The 23,851-nt window shown below is 43.3% G+C and overlaps 1 protein-coding gene across 1 annotated transcript; it reads right to left on the reverse strand.

Annotated features, from left to right (window-relative positions):
- Positions 1-2,233: 2,233 nt before the first annotated feature.
- On the reverse strand, positions 2,234-22,625 carry LRRC66 (leucine rich repeat containing 66; the record flags this gene model as incomplete). Its single annotated transcript, XM_080796365.1, has 4 exons — positions 2,234-4,668; positions 5,948-6,137; positions 10,045-10,214; positions 22,133-22,625. The coding sequence occupies 4 exons, from the start codon at positions 22,623-22,625 to the stop codon at positions 2,459-2,461; spliced, it is 3,063 nt and encodes a 1,020-aa protein (XP_080652491.1). The 3' UTR covers positions 2,234-2,458.
- Between the last annotated feature and the right edge of the window lie 1,226 nt (positions 22,626-23,851).

The following is a 23,851-nucleotide window of genomic DNA, read 5'->3' on the forward strand; positions in this document are numbered from 1 at the left end:
TTTAAAGAGAAGGCAGTATTGTGAGGGAGCTGTAGGGTGGTTTTTTTCTTCCTTTGATTTTTAAAAAATATTTTAAAAAATATTTTATTTATTTGTTTTAGAGACAGAAAGCTTGAATGGGGGGAGGGGGAGGGGGTTAGGGAGGGAGAGAAGCAGACTCCCTGCTGAGTGTGAAGCCTGACTCGGGGCTCAACCCCAGGACCCTGAGATCATGACCCTAGTTGAAATCAAGAGTCAGATGCTTGGGGCGCCTGGGGTGGCTCAGTAGGTTAAGTATCTGCCTTCGGCTCAGGTCATGATCCTGGAGTTCTAGGATCAAGCCCCGCATCCGCTCCCTGCTCAGCAGGGAGTCTGCTTCTCCCACTGCCCCTCACCCCGCTTGTGCGCTCTCTCTCTCAAATAAATAAATAGATAAAATCATTTAAAAAAAAAAAAGAGGGGTGCCTGGGTGGCTCAGTGGGTTAAAGCCTCTGCCTTTGGCTCAGGTCATGATGCCAGGGTTCTGGGATCGAGCCCCACATCGGGCTCTCTGCTCAGCGGAGAGCCTTCTTCCTCCTCTCTCTGCCTGCCTCACTACCTACTTGTGATCTCTGTCTGTCAAATAAATAAATAAAATCTTAAAAAAAAAAAAGTTGGATGCTTAAGCAACGGAGCCACCCAGGCACCCCTCTTCCTTTTATTTTAATGTTGAAGGGACTTGGCTATGCTTTTAGCCAGTGGGAAGGAGCCACTAGACAGGGAAAGCTTGGAAGTGAAGGAATGGGAAACACGAATGGATCCGTGCCCAGGACTGCAGCACGAGCTGACCGGAGGGATTAACCTTGACCACAGAATGCTGACTTAGCTCAGAGCTGAGGAGTGTAGACGTGGATAGTCACAACATGTACTGCTGTGGGGTGGGGAATGAGGGGGCTTCCTTCCTGACAGCCTAAATATTCACAGTGAAAGTTCAAGGACAAGGAGATTTCAAAATAGCAATGGCAAACAATGGGGGAGAAACTGATCAGGGATGAGTGAAGGTCTCAAAGGTTGATAAAATAAATGAATAAATGATTGGTCTACATGATATAAACCAGAATGCAGAATGTGTGGAGAAGTGACAATGTCATGAGATGAAGTCTAGGTTATGGAATTCGGTCTTTATATAGGCAATGGGGCGCATCAAAGGGTCTTGGGTTTTTGTTTGTTTCTTTGTTTGTCTTTTTACACCTAACATGGTGCTTGAACTGACAGCCCAGAGATCGGGAGTTGCGTGCTCTCCCCACTGAACTAGCCAGGTGCCTGCATCGAAGGTTTTTGATTAGTGGGGAGATGAAGAGAATGTAAGACTTTTGGGGTGGGGAGTACGGGCGAGGAGAAGTACTAAAGGTCACAAAAAAGCCTTCAAATGATGTAGGAGCTCGATAAGGGTGAGCCTTATTTGGGGGTTGAGAGTGGAGATGACAAAGTTAAGAGTCACTGAGAAGCCAGGTCCTAGGAGGCTAGTGGTGATGCCACCACGTGGATTGGGGGATGGTTAGTTCCTTTTCCTAAACTCAGTCCGCTCCCATCGTAATCCACCCTAAATATACACTCTGAGAAGAAACAGGGTGCTTTCTGGGCAAACCCTGGTTTGACAACAACTGCCTGGCTCTCTCCAGACTGCCGCACTGAAATGTCTCCTTGTATAGACATACACGAACTTCCCCGGCACAGAGCTCAGAGGTCACTCAGATACAGGAAATGCACGAGAGAGAGTCAGAGATAAGACAGCAAATTTAGTCTCTTTCCTGGGGGGATGTCATGATATTTTTGGTCAAGAAAGAGACTGTGGGAGATCATATTTGTAAAGGAAAATGATGAATTTTAGGTCCCGGGATGATCTGTGTGGATTTGGGTTACTGGGGTTGAGAATGTGAGTCTGGAACTTGGGAGGGAGGCGGGGCCTCGTGGGGCACGTGCGGGCGCGGTCTGTGTGGGGCTGGTTGTGATGCAGCGGGGCCCAGGGAGAGCGGAACATCAAGAAGACTGGGATTAGCTCTTTGAGGAATGCTCTTTGAGAGGGCATGCCGAGGTGGACAAGGGGTATCGGGAAGGAAGTGGAGAAAATCCCAGAGGAGCAGGTGGATACACAGAGGAGAACACAGCTCCTGACAGCCCAGGCTGGAGAGTCCCGCCAAGGAAGGGCTAATTAAGGATAATGGCAGGATAGCTTCTCCTTTTTACAAAAAATACCGCTTCTCTTCTTGAAGACTGATTTTTAATTTACATTTCCGTCTACAAAATGGTCTCTCTTTTGACATCACTTATGAAAAAATATTGAGTTGCTCTGAACCCTCCCCCCCCCGCCACTTTATAGTTTCATGATCACCCTCCAGAAAGCTGTACGGTTCTCTGTGCAGAATGTGTTGAAGATCTGTTCAGCAGACCCAGATGGAAAATCTGGGTCCATGAAGGGCTTCAACCTGAACGCAAAATGTTACTTGAATTCCCTTTGATTTTCAAGTTCCGCATCGTAGTAGAGCAGGTCCTCTTGCAACCAGCCAGCTCCCAGCAGGTGGCCCCGGGTCTGCCTTTGAACGTGGACATGAACGTGGTCTGTTTCATACTGCAACAGGTTCACTTCTGAGTATTTACTCCCCTGTCTATCAGCGACGGGCTCCTGTGCTCCTGGTGAGCTGGGTTCATCTGGGAGCTCTTGAAATAACGGTGTCTGGCTCCTGGAACCGTTTTCAGCACAACCTCCCTCTCCTCTTTCACACTGGAGAGTCGGCTTATCGCTATTGGATTGTAACACCTGTGTTGGGCTTCTAACCCTTCTGGAATCCGAGTCCTCCAGAGGGCATACGAACCCCTGGCTCGCATCAGTGTCCATCGGGTGGGAGTTCCTGTGGCCCCCTTCCGAATTTTGTTGTGTGGGTTGCGAGTTTTCAGCTGCAGTGATCTTGAGAGGAATATCATGTTGAACTGTGTTTATTTCCTGAAGGCAGGGTTCGTGTTTATAAATGTCTGAGTCTCTTTCTCCACCGTCGCTCTCGTCAGGGTCCGAGGGACCTTCAGCCGACCGTGGCGGTGTTTGTGGTACAACATCTGCGTTGAAAAACTCTAAGTCTCTCAGTGAGTGACGCCACGTTACGGTCTCCGATAGGAGAGCTGCGGCGTAATCACCGAGCCCCGTGCCTGGGAGCTCATCACCGGAGGGGCTGTTACCGCCCAGCGATCCAGGCAAGGTCCGTGGACCCTCACATGTATCCGTGTCAGAGGCACCTTCCAGACGATTCTCACACAAACCAGAGTCTGGACCAGAAATGAGAGGTTTTTCAAAACAATCCTCCTGATTCTCAGTCTCCTCCAGAATCTTCTGGCAGGGGAGATGGTCGTCAGGATCCTCCAGTGATGTAGCATGGTCCCTCCTCACCCCCGGTTCCCCATCCTCTGGGGGCTCGCTGGCTCCGTGGCTGTCCCTGCCATGTGTCTCTTCTTCGGTCTCATTTCTTGCATCCTCCGAACTTGTCGAACTTAGAGTAAATAAAGACCCTTCATCGGAATCAGATTCGTAGTTGCCGTCCACTGTATACTGAGGGCTCGAACGAGCCTGTTTCTGCGCGGGTTCCACGTTAGCGGGAGTGACCTGTGGGTCATGGCCCCAGCCTGGAGGTAAGACGGGTGGCACTGGGCTCTGCTCTCCCAGGTCCCTGAGTGGGACTGCACTGTGGGAGGCAGGAGGCCCTTCCTCAGCCTTGGTCTCCTGGAGCCTTTGCTGCTGTGTGTCCAGTAAATTCAGGTAAGTGCCCCCTTGCATTTCCTTGGAAAACTCCGAAGGGAACTGCTCATTCTCTCCAGCCCTCTGTGCCTTCACACGCATTTGCATTTTGGAGAGAGAAGCTGCCATTTCTCCAGGAGGCGCGCGGGGAGAACCTTCCTGGGCCCCAGTTGCATAATTTACTTCCCTGAGAACATCTTTCTTGCAGATGTGATCCTGTCCTGCTGGAATTCGTTGGTTGTGATCAGCATTTGGGCGTCCCGGGGGAGCGGAACGGGCTGCGCAGTCACTCAGAAGTATGTCATCCTTCCCCCCTCCTGGCCCTCTGCTGTTCCTGTCCAGCCCCCCGCTCCGCTGGTGGCCCCGCTCCCATCTGCCCTCTCCTGCGGCTCCGTCGGGGATGACAGCAGCGCGGGGGCTGGCGGGCTCTTGGAGGGGCCAGTCTGTCCTCCGGGGCTGCGCCTCCCCTGAAGCTTCTGTGTCGCCGCAGAAGCCCTCATTCCAGTATGCGTTATCCGCATTATCCGCGTTATCCGCGCGGTCGGAGCTGGGCCCCTTGCGTCTGCATCTCTGGTGCCACAGTCTGTCAACGAAAGGCCTGGCTAAAGCCCCCAGGCAGAAGGCCACGAAGAACGTGATAAACACAGCCAGGCAGACGGCCAGGGCGAGGTCCTGGGAAGGGTCTCCCTTTCTGCCAGCCGCAGGCGCATCCCTGGGGCTCCTAGCCCACCTGGGCCGCCGGTGGGGCCTCCCGCTGGCCGGGGTGCCCTCCGTTCCCGGGGTGTCGGGGCGCTCAAACCCGCCTGCCTGGGGCCTCTCTGCTCTGCCGGGCAGGAGGCTTTTCACAGGCTTCGTAGGATGGTGAGGAAGGTGGGTCTCCCTGGAACTTCTGCTTTGGGGGGTCCACCGGTATGCCTCCTCGTCCCCTGCAAGTGGGGTGGGGGGAAACACAGTGAGTGGACATGGAAGAAACGCTCTATGGGTCCCCCTCAGTCCTCACCTGGCTATGTCTCAAGGGTACACTGCGTGACAGCAAGCAGCTTTACTGACTGATGATGGGCTCAGGTCATGATCTCGTGGGTGGGGAAATCCAGCCCTGAGTGGGGCTCTGTGGTCAGAGTGGTCAGAGACTTGAAGAGTCTCCCCCCTGCCCCTCTGCCCCTCTGCCCACTCATGCTCTCTCTCTCAAATACATAAATAAATCTTGAAAAAAAAAAAAAGACTTCTCTGTGATCTTGATTTCTTCGGAACCTGGTAAGCATGGCCATTTTTCTACCTAAGTGGGAGTCATGAGTCATGAACGCAACAGTCTAGGGCTCATTACAAAAAACCTTACCCTACCCCCCAACCCCCATACCCAGTTAGGAGTTGGGAAATTTAGCCCAGTTAGTTAATGGCAAACAAAAGTTTTCCAGAATGTTCAACTCTAGTAACCTAGTCTAGCATTTTGGGAGAATGTCAGGGAATAAATCAAAGAAAAGTATAGTTTTGAAATATGTGTGTTTTGTGTGTATACACACACACACATATAAAATAGGATTATACTTTCATAGGGTTAGCATGCATTTTATTTTATTTTAATTCCAGTATAGTTAACATATAGTGTTTTCAGAGGCAAACCCTTTAAATAATCATGTCTCACATTTTAAAAGTTCCTTTTTTGATCAATTATTTGTTAAGGATTGGGATTGGGGCGCTTGGCTTCAGCTCAGGTCGTGATCTCGGGGTCCTGGGAACAGCTCAGGTTGTGATTTTGGGGTCCAGCAGCCTCAGGCTCCCTGCTCAGCAGGGAGTCTGCTTCTCCCCCACCCTCTGCCCCTCCCCCTGCTCCTGTGTGTGTTCTTGCTTACACTCTCTCTCAAATAAATAAATGAAATCTTAAAAAAAAAAAAAAAAGAATTGGGATAAAAATGTGACATTTGGGGGCTTTGTCTCCCTGTGAAATTACAGTTTTTGACCAAATCCAATGATTTCTGAGCCCCTGGAACTACGTTTCTTTGACTACACAAGGACAATCATTCATGACCCGAAGGAGACAGGTAACCAGTGACTCTTCTGTGACACAGCCCGTGGCTGACTAAATGCCCGAATCAACACTCTGGCTTTCAAGGGGACTGTCGTGGTTTCCAAGGAGACTAACTATTTCACGTGCTTTTCTCAGTGCAGCTGACACCATCTCCGGGAGAAGAGGCGCCACCGACTTACCCACAGACTCGCTGCAGATGCCAGTCCACACTTTCCTCCAGGAGTCAGAAATGACATTTTGGAAGGCTGCCACGCTGTAGTCACAGTGCCACTGGTTATCGGCCAAGTCCACCTCCAGATGGGGAAGCTCCAGAGCAATGACCATCATGGGCAGGATGGCGGTCAGGACATTGTTGCTGAGGTCTACAACCTGTTTGCGAAGAAGCAAATTTAGGGCAGTCTGTGAATGAAGACATGTAGAGACAAAGTCAACAATAGTTACAGATATTGCTTACATTGCTATGGAGGCAATACGAATTTAGGCCTGATTTGACAGTTAGGGAATACTGAGTTTAAATTTCTGCTCTGCCCCTAACAACTCTGTGAGCCTCAGAAAACTATTCACTTTTTAGGAGCCTCCCTTCTAGGGTGGTTGTAGGGATTATATGCATGTGAAAGCTTTCAGTATGGTGCCTATATCAGATGCCCAGTCATTTCCTCTTCCTTCTCTCCTATGAGTGGTAATTTGTACTTTTAGATAAAATTGAGTCTCCCTGTGATTATCAATGTCTAGAATTAGATACCAGGTCTAGAATTTCTGGAAGCACTGTGATCTCGAAAGTGACAAAGATACTGCGCCATGAGAACATAGAACGCAAAAGAACCATGGTTGAGAAGTAGCAAAGAGAGATCTTTTGGATCAACAATTATCTCAAGGGTAGTAGTACATTTCCCTCCATCTATGGCCACCTGGCGTATCCCAGATGACTAATTTTTCTAGTCTAATCAGAAATGAGGGGGAACCTGGGGAACAAAAAGTCTTCAGTGGCTCTGGAAACATAGAGCAGGGACCTGCAGAAGTTGGCAATGGCCATGACATGATACGGCAGGGAAGGCAGCTGGTGTAGCTCTTGCTACGGTTTGCAGAGTGCTGCTGTGTAACAGGCATTCGACTGGGTGCTTTGACCTTCCCCTCCCCTTTTCACAGAGGAGGAAACTGGGCTAGGTCACACAGTATACACCACTAAGCCCCTAGTACTGGGGCCTAGTGCACAGTGGGTGCTCAGTAAATAAAGGAGAAAGGAATGAATGAATGGAGTGTCGGAGCTGAGATCTAATCCAGCACCAGGGCTGCATGCCTTTCCCTCTGGAACATGCTCTCTTGGAGAGCCTGGGCTCCCACTGCCTGGGACGGAAGGGCTGGGGGGAGGAGGCCGGGAGCAGCAGGCAGCAAGAGGTGGGGGGCAAGGGGCTTAGGGAGGGCCAGGTGGTAGGTAGAAGAACAGAAAATCATAAAAGAGAAAATGGAAATCCTACTGGAAGGGGGAAAAAAAAAAAGTAGGCCATGAATGAAAGCCAGAGAAGCTGAATGTCACCCAGGTCAATTGTTTTATAAACATCAGGGAAAAACAGCATTGGCATCTTGGGTTCTATAAATTCCTAAGAAGAGCTGATTCAAACAAACAGCACCATGACCAAGACCACCACGTGTAGAATCAGAATTCTCCCTGAACTGAGGTAGCGAGGGTAACCTTTCTAGCCCTGAGTAACCAAGCAGTCTTGACTCTCAAAGGAAGGTTGCTGAAAAAAGGAAGGAGGAGACTTGGGGTTTGGGGAGAAAAAACTACTTCAGTTCGCCAGGCCTTGCCTGCGATCAAGAGCTTTCTTGCGAACCGCCCCCCGCCCCAACAACAAAAGGAAATTCTCCGGCGTGTTTCCGGCCGTGATTTTCCTTTTAGTGCATCTGCATTTTCTTCATCCCGACGTCTTATATTACAAACCATGGAACTGAAATCAAAACTGAAGCAAGGACAGAAAACCCATAAAATGATTCAGGAGGAATAAAGGTGAAAGCAGAACAGTCTCATTTGCCTAAAGAAAAAGTCATCCACCATCATTGGAAAGGGGTGCACATTATAGGAAGATTTGGAGGCAACTAATGTTGCTACACAAATCACAGTATCCAAGAAGAATGGGAAAGATTAAGAAAAGGAATGCTAATTTGAAATGCCAGTGAAACTTATTTCATTCCAGCGAAACACGATGATGACTTTATGCTTTGAAAAATCGATCTGGCTTCTGAAAAGATTCCCATGTAGGAAGACACAGAACATAGTGTAAGTACTAAATACATTCTCCTGAAAAAGAAAAAAAAAATCAACATCTCTTTTGATATTCTAGTTTTCTGGTACCAGGTTCCAAAACCAGTTTGTAGAGTCATTGGCAAACATGTAGATAGGATAATGGAGAAGGAGACATTGTATGATCCTGGGTGAGAATTGCAAATGATTTAAAACATTCTTGGGGCTAAATGTTTCATGCTAAAAACATTTTTAGTTTGCCTGTAGCATCTCTTCCCTGTGAGCTGCCAAACACTTACAAAGCATGGTAAAAATGCGTAGGAAATAACAACAGACATAGGGCAACTGCACACACAAATACACTTACGGTCAGTATACAGTATGTGAAATGCGGTTCCCAGGCAATCTGACAACTCATTTGTGGGGCGTTGGGGAGCACTGCCAAGTGCTCTTTTCTCATCTGCTCTGATAATTACTGTGGCAGAGATGGTCCCCAATGGTCCTATCTCCTTCCCTGGAGAGGAGGCAGAGCCTACGACTTGGTTCTAAGCCAGCAAATATGGCAGAACAATGTGACGTCACTCCCATGATGACACTGTATTAGCTTGTCGTGTTTTTCTTGCTAGCAGGCTCTCCTTGAGGCTCTAAAGTGAGCCGCCAGGCTATGAACTGCCCGATGGAGAGGCCCACGTGGCCCAGGACTGAGGGCAGGCTGAGGCTGACAGCCAGGAAGGAACTGAGCCCTCACCTTACCGCTGCCTCACTCTCCTCCCTTCGGTAGAGGAGGGACCTGGAGGGGCCCTGGCTGACAGGTGGCAGTTAGGATTTTGTCTCCCATCTGTCCTTGAATAACACTTTTCACAAAACGGAAAAATCAGCTATGCCGATGCTGTCTAGTATGATGGCCCTTTAGCCACACATGGCTTCCGAGCACTGAAATGTGACTCATCCCATTGGGCTGTGGGTACGGATAATATACGCCAGGCTCTTAAGTCTTAGCATGAACAACAATGTAAAATATCTCGTTAGTGATCTGTATATTGGTTACATGGGTTAAAGATAATATTTGGGGATACTGGGTTAAAAAATATATTACTAAACGAAATTCACCTGCTTATTTTTACTTCCTGAATCTAGTTACTAGAGTGTCTAAGATTGGCTACGGGGCTCGCAATTTGTTTCTACCGAATGATGTGGGGCTGTGTAAAAAGTGAGGGTCTGTGATGGAGGGTATGGGGGACTGAATCTTTCCCTAAGACCTCGCTAGATGTCCCACTGGAAGCCCCTTGGCCTTTATAAGGAGCATTGCAGGGAGACTGTAATCCGCCCCCCACCCACCACCAAGAGTGGGGAGGGTGGAGCAAAGTGCTTGGGGCAGGGGCTGCAGAGGCCAAGCCCCATCAGGGCTTTGGTTGGGGGCTTGGGGTGCGCTTCCATTCACAGCTGTCAGCACGTTAGTGAGATTAACTGCAAGGTGCCTGAAAGACAGGCACGTGGGAAGTACTCTACAAGTATGGGCTGTTATTATGATTATTTTTATTATTTACGCCCCGTGTGGGTTTGGAAGCAATGGAGTCACTAGCCTTCAGGGCCCTGCAACATCCTGTCCAAGGCTGCTCAGCATCACCCAGAGGTGGCTCGGAGGAGCGGCCTCAAGTGCTCCAGACTGTGCAAGCCTTGAGGACCTGTGACCCACCCTGCAGCTCAGGGCGGGAGCCTCAGGGATCACCGGGATTGAATTTCCTGCCAATGGTTAAGTGGAAACTGAGAGTTGGGTTTAATTTGATTTAGAAAAATAATGTGCCAATTCTTGCGGCTGAGTATTATGTTTGAGTGAAATTCATGTCTATGACTGAGGTATTTGATTTTGAGGCAAGAGAAAGACTTCAGCAATTTCGGCCGAGCCTTAAAATAGGCTTCTAGTTTTTGACTAATAGCCAGCACTCCTGGGTGCGGAGAAACTCTCTGGCAGAAATATTCTAATGTAATCGTCCAGCTGCCTGCGTATTGGAAATCCTCTAAAAGTCACTTTATAACCTGTAACTTCTTGAGGTCCTTGAAGGCTTCTGGATGAATGCTGAATATCTTGTTGCTTTTTAAGTAGAGGTTCTCTAGCAGCGGGCAGTTCCGGAGGTCCGAGAGACTGATCTGTGTTATCCCATTGAACGACAGGTCCAGACTCTGTAATGATTTCAGATTCTGCAGTCCTGTTAAGAGGAAAAGGCACAGTAAAATATCCAGGGGTGATGTTCACTGCAGCATTGTTGATCGCGGTGAAACCGTGGGGACACCCTGGCGGGGCTGCCCGTGGAGGGCCGGCTCAGCAGCACAGAGGACTGGGATTCTGTGTACGGTCACCGCGGGTTGCAGGACAGCCCAGAGTAGGATTCCAGCGTTCCTGGGGGAAAAAGCCGTATGTAGACAGATACACATGTTCTGAGCAAGCGGAGGAAAAAGGCCAGGAAGGAGGTGAACTCATCAGTCAGTAGTAGTAACACTCCACAGTTCTTGTTGGTCCTGTAACATTTCTAGGCATTCGCTTATTTTTCACAGGTAATAAGCTGTAGCGAGGTTTTGTTTTCTGGCAAAATTATTTACTTGGGTTTTAGTCTCTGTCTTTGTATCCAGAGAGTAACCAGGAGGCCCATTTGGCACAGAATGCAAAGACTGGGAAGGAGATGCCAGTCATAGCCAACTTCCAAATCTGATTTTCCACCTGAGTCTCATAAGGATGCCCTGCATTTCCCCAATTCCCTTCTGCTCTGTTCTCACAGTTTGTGTCTTTTTTATTTTTTTTAAGACTTTATTTATTTATTTGAGAGCAAGCAAGAGAGAAAGAGCATGAGCAGGAGAGGGTCAGAGGGTCAGAGGGAAAGGGAGAAGCAGAATCCCCGCTGAGCAGGGAGCCCGATGTGGGGCTCCATCTCAGGATCCTGGAAATCATGATCAGAGCCGCAGGCAGACGCTTAGCCGACTGCGCCACCCTGTTGCCTCCCACACGTCGTCCGTTTCTTCAACCAACAGCTACTTAGCAGAACAGGTTTGTTCAATTCCAGAAGGGAGTATTGCTTGTCTACGGTCTGCAAGGTACTCATTACCAAATTGATTATGCAGAGATGATGACTTAACGTAAATAGTCGGACATCGATACTATCATATGTTCACAACAGCTGAACAGATTAAGAGATCATTAGGACAACTCAATCAAAACATTAGGAGCCAGGCCCTTAGTGCTGAGGACAAACAGAGCACAGCATCCTCATGTTGGAGTGAGTGATAAGACATACACATGAGAAAAAGTTCCTGGTTATCCGAGCCCTTACACCCCAGCGTCCTGCTATACAGGGAACTGGTGTTTGCCTGTCAGCCTCTTAGTCGGATGACTAGTCCCTTCGGGGAGGAATTCACATCTTTGTTAACTCTTGCAATGTCTGGAATATATAATAAGCTAGAGGTCACAGTCTTTGACCCGCACAGAGATTTAAAAATTATGGAGATAACAATAAAGATTCAGTACAAAAATCTGCATTTCTAGCTTCTCTTTAAAATTCAGAGGTTCCAACTGGCACGAGATAATGCTCGGTTGGAGCTGAAGGAGGGCTGCCTGCTTATCCTGGGGCGGGCGCTTACAGAAGAAGATGGTTTCTTTGTACTCAGGCCTCCATCAAAAACAGGAAAACAAAGGACAGGCCAAGAAGCTGCATGTTTAAAAAAAATAGGGGGATGCCTGGGTGGCTCAGTTGGTTAAGTGGTTGCCTTTGGCTCAGTTCATGATCCCAGGGTCCTGGGATTGACTCCCACATTGGGCTCCCGGCTCAACGGAGAGCCTGCTTCTCCCTCTCGCTCTGCCTACTTGTGTTCTCTCTCTCTCCCTCTTTGTCAAATAAATAAATACAATCTTAAAAAAAATTGGAGAGAACCAAGGCTGATATTGAGGTGGCACAGGCTAGTAAGAAATACTTCTGTATTGGTTTGTAAATAACCACTGCCAAGTTCCCGTGTGCTGCCCCATGGCCCTAGGTGCCCAGCTGGAAAGCCCAGGCTACGGGCCAGTTGTTAAATATTTTGAATACAACCCTTAGAGAAAACATATTTCTTCATGGAGTGAAGAGTATTCCTACATATTTTAATATGCAAACATATGGGTCTGTTAAAAAAATGCAGCATAAGACCCCAATATACAAGAAGTCGTAGTTTCCTCAACACTGGCAGGGCACTTGCCTGGCCCCGCGTGGCTGTGAGCTCATAATTCCTGTAATGTCTCGCTGCTTAATTTGAATGGAACACGGACCCTAGGAGTTCAGTGGAGGGAAGAAATCATTTTATTTTATTTTATTTTTTTAAGATTTTATTTATTTATTTGACAGACAGAGATCACAAGCAGGCAGAGAGGCAGGCAGAGAGAGGAGGAAGCAGGCTCCCCGCTGAGCAGGGAGCCCGATATGGGGCTTGATCCCAGGACCCTGAGATCATGACCTGAGCCGAAGGCAGAGGCTTTAACCCACTGAGCCACCCAGGCGCCCTGGAAGAAATCATTTTAAAACTCCTGTTTAATTGTATACTCTCTTTATGCTCTAAGCACTTCACAGACATCTCTTTTAAATCATCACAAAGCCCTGGACATTGTTAGCATCTCCTCAATGACAAAATCTAGGTGCAGTGAAGTTAAGAACTTGCTCCGTGTCTTAGTAGGTGGAGCTGTGGAGCTGGGATTGAAACTCAGAGCTTTTAGCTGTTACCATTTAACTATGAACATTTCTCTCTCTCTCTCTCTCTCTCTCTCTCTCACACACACACACACACAAGCAAAAATAGTAAACATGTGCTGTAGGACTTATAATATATATGTAGGAGTCAAGTGTATGACAATGCTAGCACAAACACCAGGAGAAAAGAGGTGGAAGAATATAGCTGTAAGTTCCTTGTGTTACAGGCCAACAGTATAACACGACATAAAACAGGCTGCGATGTCAGGGTGTGTATCGGGAATCCCAAAGCAACCACAAAACAACACAACAACAGCAAAGAAGTATGGCTAGTCAGCCTGCAAAGGAGATAGAGAGGATTAATTTTAAGATTAATTAAAGATGATTAATTAATTAAAGAGGATTAATTTTAAAGATACACAATTAATGCAAAAAAATCAGAAAAAGATAAAAGGGGGAACAAAGAACAGAAGGAACAAATAGAAAAAATACCAAGATGATAGAAATAACAGTCTAAAAATACCAAATAAAAGGCAAAGATTCCCAGTTTGGATAAAAATTCAAGAGTCAACTATACAATTCCTACAAGAAACCTACTTTAAATATAGGAACATGAGCAGGATACATGTAAAAGGATAGAAAAAATAGTCTTTTCTATAAATGGTGTTGGAATAATAGCCTGTCTTTAAAAACTTCTATATGTATTCACACCACGTACAAAAAATTAACTCAAAACTATTTTAAAACGATCATAAATCTAATGTAAAAACCTAGATTTTAGGGCACCTGGGTGGCTCAGTCATTAAGCGTCTGCCTTCGGCTCAGGTCATGGTCCCAAGGTCCTGGGATTGATCCCTGCATCGGGCTCCCTGCTTTGGCGGGGAGCCTGCTTTGCCCTCTCCTACTCCCACTGCTTGTGTTCCCATTCTCGCAGTCTCTCTCTGTGTCAAATAAATAAATAAAATCTTTTTAAAAAATCCTAATTTTTAACCTAAATATACATAGATCATAAACCTAAAATATAAAATGTAAAGAAGTAAAGTTACAAAACTTCTAGTAGAAAACATAGAAAAATCTTTGTGACTTTTGATTCGGCAAAGATTTCTTAGATATGACACCAAAACACAATTAATAAACTAACAAAGTGATGAAATGTATTTCACAAAAATTTAAAATTCTGTTCTTTGAAAGACATTATTAAAATAAAAAAATACTCAAGCCTCAGACTGGGAGAGAAAATATTTACAAATCACTTATCTGTGAAAAGTCTTGTATCCAGAAGAGATAAAGAACACTCAAAACTCAGTAATTAAAAAAAAAAATTAGAAGCTGGCCAAAGATTTATATACATCATTAGAGACATACAGATGGCAAATAAGTGCACAGAAAGATATTCAATATCAATAGTCACTAGGGAAATCCAAATTAAAACCACAATGATATATGGCTAAAATTAAAAAGATGGCCCATACCTGGTATGGGTAAGGATGTAGGACAGGGGCGCCTGGGTGGCTCAGTGGGTTTAGCTGCTGCCTTCAATTCAGGTCATGATCTCAGGGTCCTGGGATCGAGTCCCGCATTGGGCTCTCTGCTCGGCGGGGAGTCTGCTTCCCTCTCTCTCTCTGCCTCTCTGCCTACTTGTGATCTCTGTCTGTCAAATAAATAAATAAAATCTTTAAAAAAAAAAAAGGATGTAGGACAACTGAAATTCTTACATCATGCTGGTGGGGATTTAAAATGATACAACCACTGCATACAACACTGGCAATTTCTTCAAAAGTTAAATATCTACTTGACATACAACTCAGTCCTTGTCTGCCTAGGTTATTTACCCAAGAGAAATGAAAGCATGTATCACCACAAAGACTTCGTTTCATTATTCTTTTGACGTTGATAGGAACAGTAGCAATAATCCCTCTCTCATCTCTGATACTGGCAGTTTGTGTCTTCTTATGTTTTTTTTCTTGGTTAGTTTGACTTGGTTAGTTTAGAGAATTACCAATTTTATTTTATTTTTTCAAGGAAACACATTTTGGCTTTGTTGATTTTATCCATTGTTTCTTGTGTTTTAAATTTCATTGATTACTTCTGCAATTTCTATTCTTTCTTTTCTTCTGCTTGCTTTAGGCACACATAGCTCTTATTTCTTTAATTTCTCAAGGTGGAAAGTTATGTTTTTGATTTTAGACTTCTCTTCCAGTAGATGCTTTTAATACTATACATTTCCCTCGAATTGCTGCTTTTGCCATATCCCACAAATTTTGATATACTGAATTTTCATTTTCACTTAGCTTAAAATATTTTCAAATCTTGAGACTTCTTCTGTGACACATGTGTTATCTAGAAATGTGTTAATTTTCAGAGATTTGAGGAGTTTTTAGCTTTTTGCTGCTGATTTCCAGTTTAATTCCATTGTAATCTGTGAACATACTTTGCATAGTTTCTGTTTTTTATTCAAGTTTGTTAAGTTGTGCTTTGTGGCCCAGAATGTGGTCTGTCTTGGTAAATGTTCCATGTACAGTGGAAAAAAATGTGTATTCTACTATTGTTGGAGGGAGTATCCCATACATGCCAATTAGATCAAGTTGACTGATTGTGATATTCAAGTCAACTACATCCTTATTGATTACCTGCCTGCTTAATCTATCAACTGACAGGGGAGAGCTGGGAGTTGCCAACTATAGTGGATTTTTTAAATTCTCTTTTCAGTTGTCAGTTTTTCCTCACATATTTTGACACTCTGTTGTTAGGCACATTCGCATTTAAGATTATTCCATCTTCTTCAAGAATTGGCCCCTTTATCCCCTTTATATAATGCTTTATTTGTCCCTGATAGTTTCCTTGTTCTAAAGTCTCCTTTGTCTGAAATTAATATAGTCACTCCACTTCTCTTTTTACTAGTGTTTATCTAATGGTTTATCATTTTTTTTATGATTTTATTTGACAGAGAGGGAGAGAGAGAGAGAGCGAGAGCAAGAGAGCACAAGCAGGGGGAGCAGCAGAGGCAGAGGGAGAAGCAGGCTCCTTGCTGAGCAGGGAGCCTGATGAAGAGCTTGATTCCAGGACCCTGGGATTATGACCCGAGCCAGAGGCAGACCCTTAACCGATTGAGCCACCCAGGAGCTCTTAATGGTTTATCTTTCTCCAACCCTTTAGCCATCAGTTTTATTTATTTATTTATTTATTTATTTATTTTAAAGATTTTATTTATTTATTTGAGAGAGAGGATGAGAAAGAGAGAGAGCACAAGAGGAGAGAGGTCAGAGGGAGAAGCAGACTTCTTGCCGAGCAGGAAGCCCGATGTGGGACTTGATCCTGGGACTCCAGGATCATGACCTGAGTCAAAGGCAGTTGCTTAACCAACTGAGCCACCCAGGTGCCCCAAGGTTTATTTATAATAACCAAAAATACAGTCAAAGTGCCCACAAACAGGTAAATGTATATCCATGCAATGAATTCTGGCAATGAAAAGGAATGAACTTTTAATACATAGAACGCCATGATGAATCTCAAAGTAATTATGCTGAATGCAAGTAGCTATACCAAAAATGAAGGTACATATCATATAATTTATGAATATAAAATTATGGAAAATACAACCAAATCTATAATGTTGGGAAGGAGATCATTGGTTACTGAAGGGAGAGGATGGGTGGGCATGAGGAACTTTGGGGGTACAGCTAGTTCATTATCCAACAGTGGTGATGGTCTCATGGGTCAGTGTGGTTCAGTGAGCCAAAGGACAGATCAAAGAGCGCTTAGCAGACAGACGAGCAGGGGCCTCTGATAACGTACAGACTTACAGAAGTCTGACCAAGAAGATAGTTGATGGGTATTCTGAACTTCACATGAACTCTGAACTTTTGCAGAAAGAGAATGGAAATCACCTACAGTTACCCATTGTACCTCAGATCACAGAAGTGACCATCACAGCAAAGACTGGGATGGGGAACAGAGAATTAGAGACTCAGGATGATCAAAACGCACTAGAGGGGAACTGGCATTGTTCGAGCACCTGTTACATACCAGATGCTGTGAGAAATGTTTCACATGTATCATCATTCTATGTGTTAAAGTTTTTATAAGCGCTATCGCTAACCCTCATATCCTCCCCGTATACGCCATCATCCTCAGTTAAAAATAAGAACCAGGCAGCTTTTATAGGGTACTTACTTTTTAAACTTTTTATAGGGTAAGTGTCTTGTTTAAGGTCAATTAACAGGTAAATAGAGTAATATAAGAGGTATAAGGGTAAATAAGAAGAATGGGACCAGAACATCCTAAGCATGGGTTGGGGGGGGGGGCAGATAGGGACTTTGAAGGCAGAGAGTTACAAGGATACCTCCTTATTTGACTCCCTTCATAATATCAAGCTAAGATCCCCAAGAGGAAGGTAAACTCTGCAGGTAAGAATTAAGACTGTTAAGTTCAGTTACACCTTCTACCTGAAAAATTTCCATCTACTTCCAACTTTAGAGACTTAAGGTTTACTCCTATTAAGAGAACTGGTGGGGTCCTATAAATGACTTTGTTTGCTTAGGGTCTCCCAGAGTAGAGTTGGGAAATTTGAGTAAATCTTCCACAGTACTTGGGTGCGTTTCTCAATGGGGAAATGTGTTCTTCTAAAAATTTTGCATGGTGAATCAATGTTGAGGCATACTCAGGTGAACAAAAGAAGTTGGGAGGGGCAGTGACAGCTGGGGCGTGGACATCGGAAGGTAGATTCCATGTTTCAAGAGAGGGGAGTTGAACATTGGAGGAAAATATGGAAGCACTTTTGTGGAGAAGGAATTATCTATTGAACTGTTTTCTGATGATCACATAAGCCATAGGAGGCAGGAATCTGATTAGTTTTTGCATTTAAGCAGCCAGAGGCATTTTTATTATTTCTAAGAAATTGTCTCAGTGTCTCTTAGAAGAAAGGCCATAGAGGGTACACCCAGACACTAAATTGCCTTAGGAATGTTCCTTTGGACTATGAACTTCTTAAATGCTCTCCTAAGAGTGATAATCTGATAACATAGAACAATGATATTTAGGGGGTTATGGCTTCAAGTTCAAAGAGTGTTAAGAATTGGAAGAGTCTGAAATGGTCTTAGACAAGATATTTTATTCATTAGGTCAGCCCTCAATGTGGTTTTATATAGGTGAGCCAAACACCAGGCCCTCTTAGCTTACTGACATACATTCATGCAGCTATTTTAGAACCTGACCCGGTTTTGAGAATACAGCTTATTGGTATTTCCATAATTCAACAGCAATCAGGAAGAAATATGAAATAGATTATAACATACTTTTGTTTTTACCGTACACTGGTTGTTTTTTTTTTTTTGTTTTTTGTTTTTTGTTTTTTTTTTTTCCCTCCACCAGTTTCAGAAGTCAGGTATTATTTTGTCTCATTTTAACACATTTATCTCTTGGGTTCCAGAACTTAATGTGTTAAAGGTCAGGCTGTCAAATCTGGTCTGTCAACCTACTTGGAATCCCAGGAAGATGTTGGTCCTTCTGCATTTCCAGGTACTCTATGGGCACTCCAAAAATACTGCTTGTGGGATAGTTTAACTGGAGATTGATCCCATTGTTTGAAAACTGATTTTTCTGCTATTAACACTGTACTCCAAAGATCTGGGAGCAAGGTGGAATCAAATCAGAAAGCTTAAATTCAGAGCCAGCTAACTGTTTTGTAAATTGCATTGGCTGGCACTTGCCTTGGGTGTTTTCCCAATGTGAAGCTTGTTGGTGACATCACAGCTGACTCTGACGACACAGGATCAGTTGAGTCTGGGTGAGTCAGTGTGAGCTTTCGCTCCTACAAAGGTGGGCCTTCCTGAGTGAAAGTGACTTTTCATGGTTTCTGTAAGCTGTCACTATTTGATGACATGGGACAGGATTTATAAAAGCACACATGTGTTACAAGGCCGGTTGTTTGATTGCTACTTTGTGAGAATCTCTGATTTATTATTATTTTCGATTAATGCAAGCACTTCTATAAACAGGCAGACACAAATGAGTCTCAGCTCATGAATTATGTGGGCCAGGCCTTCCACACTGCAATAGCTATTGAACATTTTAGAAGATAACTTGAGATTTAGACAAAACCGAATTGATAATTTCTTTCTAAAGAGACTGCTATTCTCAGTTTGTGCCAAGACAGAAAAAATAACTAATATTTGCGAAGTACTTTACACGTATACAAAGTACTTTTCCCACATTTTAATAGCTACCATTTACAGTGCCAAATGCCATGTTATAGTAGGTTCTTGAAATACATTTTTCCTTGAATCCTCACTACAATTCTATGAGTAAATATTATATTATCAATATGTTACCTTTGTAATAAAAAATTTTTTTAAGTAAACTGTACCCCCAATGTGGGGCTCAAACTCACAGCCCCAAGATCATGAGCAGCATGCTCACCGACTGAGCCAGCCAGGGGCCCCCAGATGCTGCCTTTAAACAGGCTTAGAACAAAGGAATCAAAGAACAAAGGGAGGGTCAGAAATAGAATGGTACTCCGGGCAGCACCTCCCTTTCTTTTACCAGCATTCCCCCTCCAAAATGGGATTTCAAAGTCAGGGTGACTGAGCCACGGTCACAGAATCGTAGAATGGCAAAGGGATGTTACAGGGGGCTCAATTGAAGGATGTGGCGATTAGAGGAAAATAATTCAAATCACAAAATGCTATGGATAAAAGAACTCTGAATTATATCCAGTTAGATTCAGAGCTTACATTGGCCTCCCACCATCAGCTGGTTTCATTCATCTCTCTACGGTTTCATCTGCTGGAGTTCTAATAGAGTTTCAGGTACATGACTGGCTCATTTCACCTTTTTTTCTCCTTTGTTAAGTGTAACATTTTCCCCAATCTTTTGGGGAGGCAGAAGTTCAACTTGGAAAAGAAAGATGGGATTGTATATGCATTTTATAGGATAGGGGTGTTTGGTCCTTAAATGGTATTGTATTCCCTCTGATCTCCAATTAGCTCTGGGGAATACATCTGCCTCAAGGAGATAAGTTAAGTGGTGGGATAATATTTTGACATATTACTCTTTTATCTCTATGTCTCTTTTTCCATTTCTCCCCATTCAACCAGAAAGTAGGCTCTGTGTTAACTACCCCAGGGGAGGCACAGGGCAAGGCAGAAAACAGAGGAGTCTACAAGTCTTTCTGGCTTTTGTTTCCAAAGGCCTAAACCTTTAGACAAAAGGAATTTCTAGATCTAGACAGAGGGTTTTGAAGAAACAAAAAAATGTGAAGAATTTTCTTCAAACTGAAAAAACTGAAAAGAAATGTTCTCCGGCGGGCAGGGTTGGTAAGGGACACACATAGACGGAGAGAGACATACCCACAGACATGCATGCATGCACGTGCCCACACACACACAGACACATGCACATGCACACTTTCACGTGCACATGCGCACTTTGATGCCTTGTCAGGGTATAAGATTCTAGAGCTGTGGTACAAATTTGGGGAAAAGCAGAGGAAAGCTCATGGAAGACTGATATTACATACAAGTATCTCGCACCCCGTTCCCAACTGAGTCTACTAGAATGCGAGCTCAGAATCAGAAATTATGTTGGGTTATAGACAACAGAAGATTGTATCTCTAGTACACTTGAACTTATGGGTTGAAATTCACATCTACCATACTAGTTAAAATTATGTTATATCATATGCATATGTGTAGCTACCATGATGATCGTCATAGTTATAGCGAAAAAATGGCAGTAGTCTAAATGTTGTTTGATTAACCCAGTTATAATGTATGTATATATCAAAGCTATTCAATAATATAAAATACTATTTATGAGATTGCTTAATTATAGAAAGATGTTCAAAATAGACTGTGACATGAAAATATAAATTATGAAATATTATGGAAAGTATGATCCAATTTTGAAAGAAAAATATGTACATGGGCATGAGGAATGACTTAAAGAATATATACAGTTGATCCTTGAACAACACAGGGTTGAGGGGTGCTGATCCCCCGCACAGTAAAAAATTTACATATAAATTTAGCTCCCCCTAACTACTAAAAGCCTACTTTTGACTGGAAGCCTTGCCCATAACAAAGTCAATTAACAAATATGTTGTATGTTGTATGTATTATATACTGTAGATGTTATTAAGAAAATTGTAAGGAAGAGAAAATATATTTACAGTGTTCTGTGGTACTTATAAAAAGAAATCCATATATAAGTAGATCTGTACCAAGGTCAACTGTATTACATGAAGGACTTAAAAGTTTTCTCCTTTAAAATTTTTTTAAATTACTGACGTTCTACAAATAGCAGGGTTTTTAAAATAAGAATACAATAAAAATTATAAAATAAGGTGCAATTAGTTTATACTTCACACTGAGAATCCTGCACATTGCTTTTATGAAAAAGCTTAGGGAGGGAAGACTCTTCCCTTTCCCACATAATTCTGTTGATCTGATGACTGGGATAGTCATTCCTTCACCTGGCAGGCTTTTGCCAAAATGATACTTCAAACAAGACCAAAAGCTGGGGAAAAAGCAAAACAATAAAATATGAAAGGGAAGAATGGAAAATAAGAAAAAAACTAAGTATGCATAACTTGGGATGGAGAAAAAAAAGACAATATCCTTACATTTTCTTTTTTTAGCAGAATGTCTTATATAAGGTAAGTACTTAGTAAATAGTGACCAAGACTAAAAACAAACAAGGAAAGGAAATTGTCTAGCACTTCTGGATATTAAAAAAGGCAAAGGAAGTTACAGATTATGAATCTGATACCTTTTCTTAATAAAATATTGGTGATTAGTTAAGGAGGTCCAACATGTGGATTACTGAATGCCAGAAGACGTGAGAATTTATTAAACAACAGGATATGTGGAGTATCCTGTTAGAAACCAGGATAAAGAATTCTGATTTTGATTTGGTAATAAGAAAGTTTACATAGTGATCATACAATGCTAGCATATTTCTCACCTACACTTGGAGGACAATTGGACAAGCAGATGCAAAACATATTCTAAGAAAACAAAAATTATAAATATGGCAACATACTTAATTTGAATTGTGCTATACACTGAAAACATATAAACTAGTTATTTCTTAGTACTTTCTATATTTAGTAACAAATATATGATAATCAATGTAGATGATCTGAAGTCTGTAGATTATTTAGCACTTAAATACTTCCTAGTCTCTCTCAACAAAGCTCTATTACATTAATGTAAGTTATAATGATGAGAGATTCGATTGCATAGGCTATGAATTCCACAAATTTTAACTTGAAATTCCGCTAAGAAACTCATTTATCTGTCCTGATGAAACTGCTTTGCTTTTAGCAGTTTCCTCAAAACTGAAAACAAACATGGAATTCTTATGGGCATAAAACATCTCCTTGTTTCCTGGGCTAGCCCAGCTTTTAAAATTGTACTTACCCTTGGGAATGTCGGTGAGTTTGTTTCTTTGAAGAATTAACAACTTTAGAAACGGAAGCCCATGCCTGCCGCTGCTTCTGTGGCGTTTCCCCCACGAGGACTTGGCACTGGGTAGATCCAGAGAGAGCGAGCGGATGGAACTGTTGCTGAGGTTTAGTATTTCCAAAGTGTGGAAGTGTGCAAGAGGGCTTAAGCTGATGTTCGAAATGTGATTGTTACTGAGGTCCAGATGTTTTATATTCCAGTCTTTTCTCACGCGGGATTGTACAAGATCTCTAAGGAAACTGGCACTTGCATCCAGTGTGGCCGCTGGCTGGGGCATGTCCACACGGGTATCATGCTTTCCAGTAAAAGAACAATTTGTCAGAAGATGTCCATTCCATTGGCACTCCGAACTGAATAAAATACTGCCTTTTCTGGATGGGTTTGTCATTGTTCCGGTAAAATAAAGACCTGTTAGCATTGTTAGGACTCGGAGATGTAGGTTTTTCATAATGCCTAGAGAACGGAAAATGAGTGGACTTATTCAAAATAACGTATGTGACGATTTACATCGAAGAAGCAGAAAATTCAATTTTCAGTTTAAGGTTTAGGAAAATTATTTCGCCTTGATTGCCAATTTAAGTGCATTTGATTTCTTAGAACTTGGGGCGTTAAAATGTAGCTTAAAAAATGGTAAAGCTGGGACGCCTGGGTGGCTCAGTTGGTTAAGCGGCTGCTTTCGGCTCAGGTCATGATCCCGGCGTCCTCGGATCGAGTCCCGCATCGGGCTTCTTGCTCAGCAGGGAGCCCGCTTCTCCCTCTGCCTCTGCCTGTGCTCACTCTCTCTGACAAATAAATAAATAAAATCTTAAAAAAAAAAAAAAAGGTAAAGCTATGGGGCGCCTGGGTAGCTCAACCGGTTAAGTGTCTGCCTTAGGCTCAGGTCTGGAGTCTGCTTCTTCCCCACCCTCCTCCCCACCCCCAACCACACACGTGCTCGATTTCAATCTCTCTCTCTCAAAAGGCTTTAACAAATGGTAAAGCTATAGTATGCAATTACATTTATGTCACAACTTAAATAACTCCCCTGATTTTCTAGAAAATATTCACTTGGGCCTCACCTCTGTCTCTTTTATTCCAAGAACACTCATCGTGCAGTCCGCTTTGGAGGAAAACCTACCAAGATTAAAGACTTCTGTTTTCTTGCTGGTCATTAGTACTGAGCAAAGTCTATTATGCTTATCTACAACCTGTAATCAGCTATGTGGCTTATTATGTGAGTGACAAGCCATCTGGTTACACTAAACTATGAACTATACGAAGGGCAAGTTCAACTCACAAAGGAGGCTCTTGATTTTTTAAAAAATTAAATTAAATTTACATTTTTTGTGACTTTAAATTTTGAAATTATTTAGACACAGCATAAGCAAAATGGGTTATAAAAATCATGTTCTGCCTCAGCACCATCAGGATGTAATGAGATACATAAATATCAAATATCATTTTTATCCAAGTTTGAGAAGCAATTGAAAATTTTAAAGTAAGTATCTACAATGGCTAAATGTGTATACACAAAAATTTTCAAAGAAAATGGATAGCAAACTCCCTAAAAGACTGTGTAAGTTCCCAGAAAGGCTGTGTTTTCCAAATATATATATTTCACATATTTCCAAATATATATGTGTGTGTATATATATGTATATATATAGAGAGAGAGAATGAGTTCCATTCACAAGA

The sequence above is a fragment of the Martes martes genome (assembly GCF_963455335.1).
Source record: "Martes martes genome assembly, chromosome: 2".
Classification (NCBI taxonomy): domain Eukaryota; kingdom Metazoa; phylum Chordata; class Mammalia; order Carnivora; family Mustelidae; genus Martes; species Martes martes.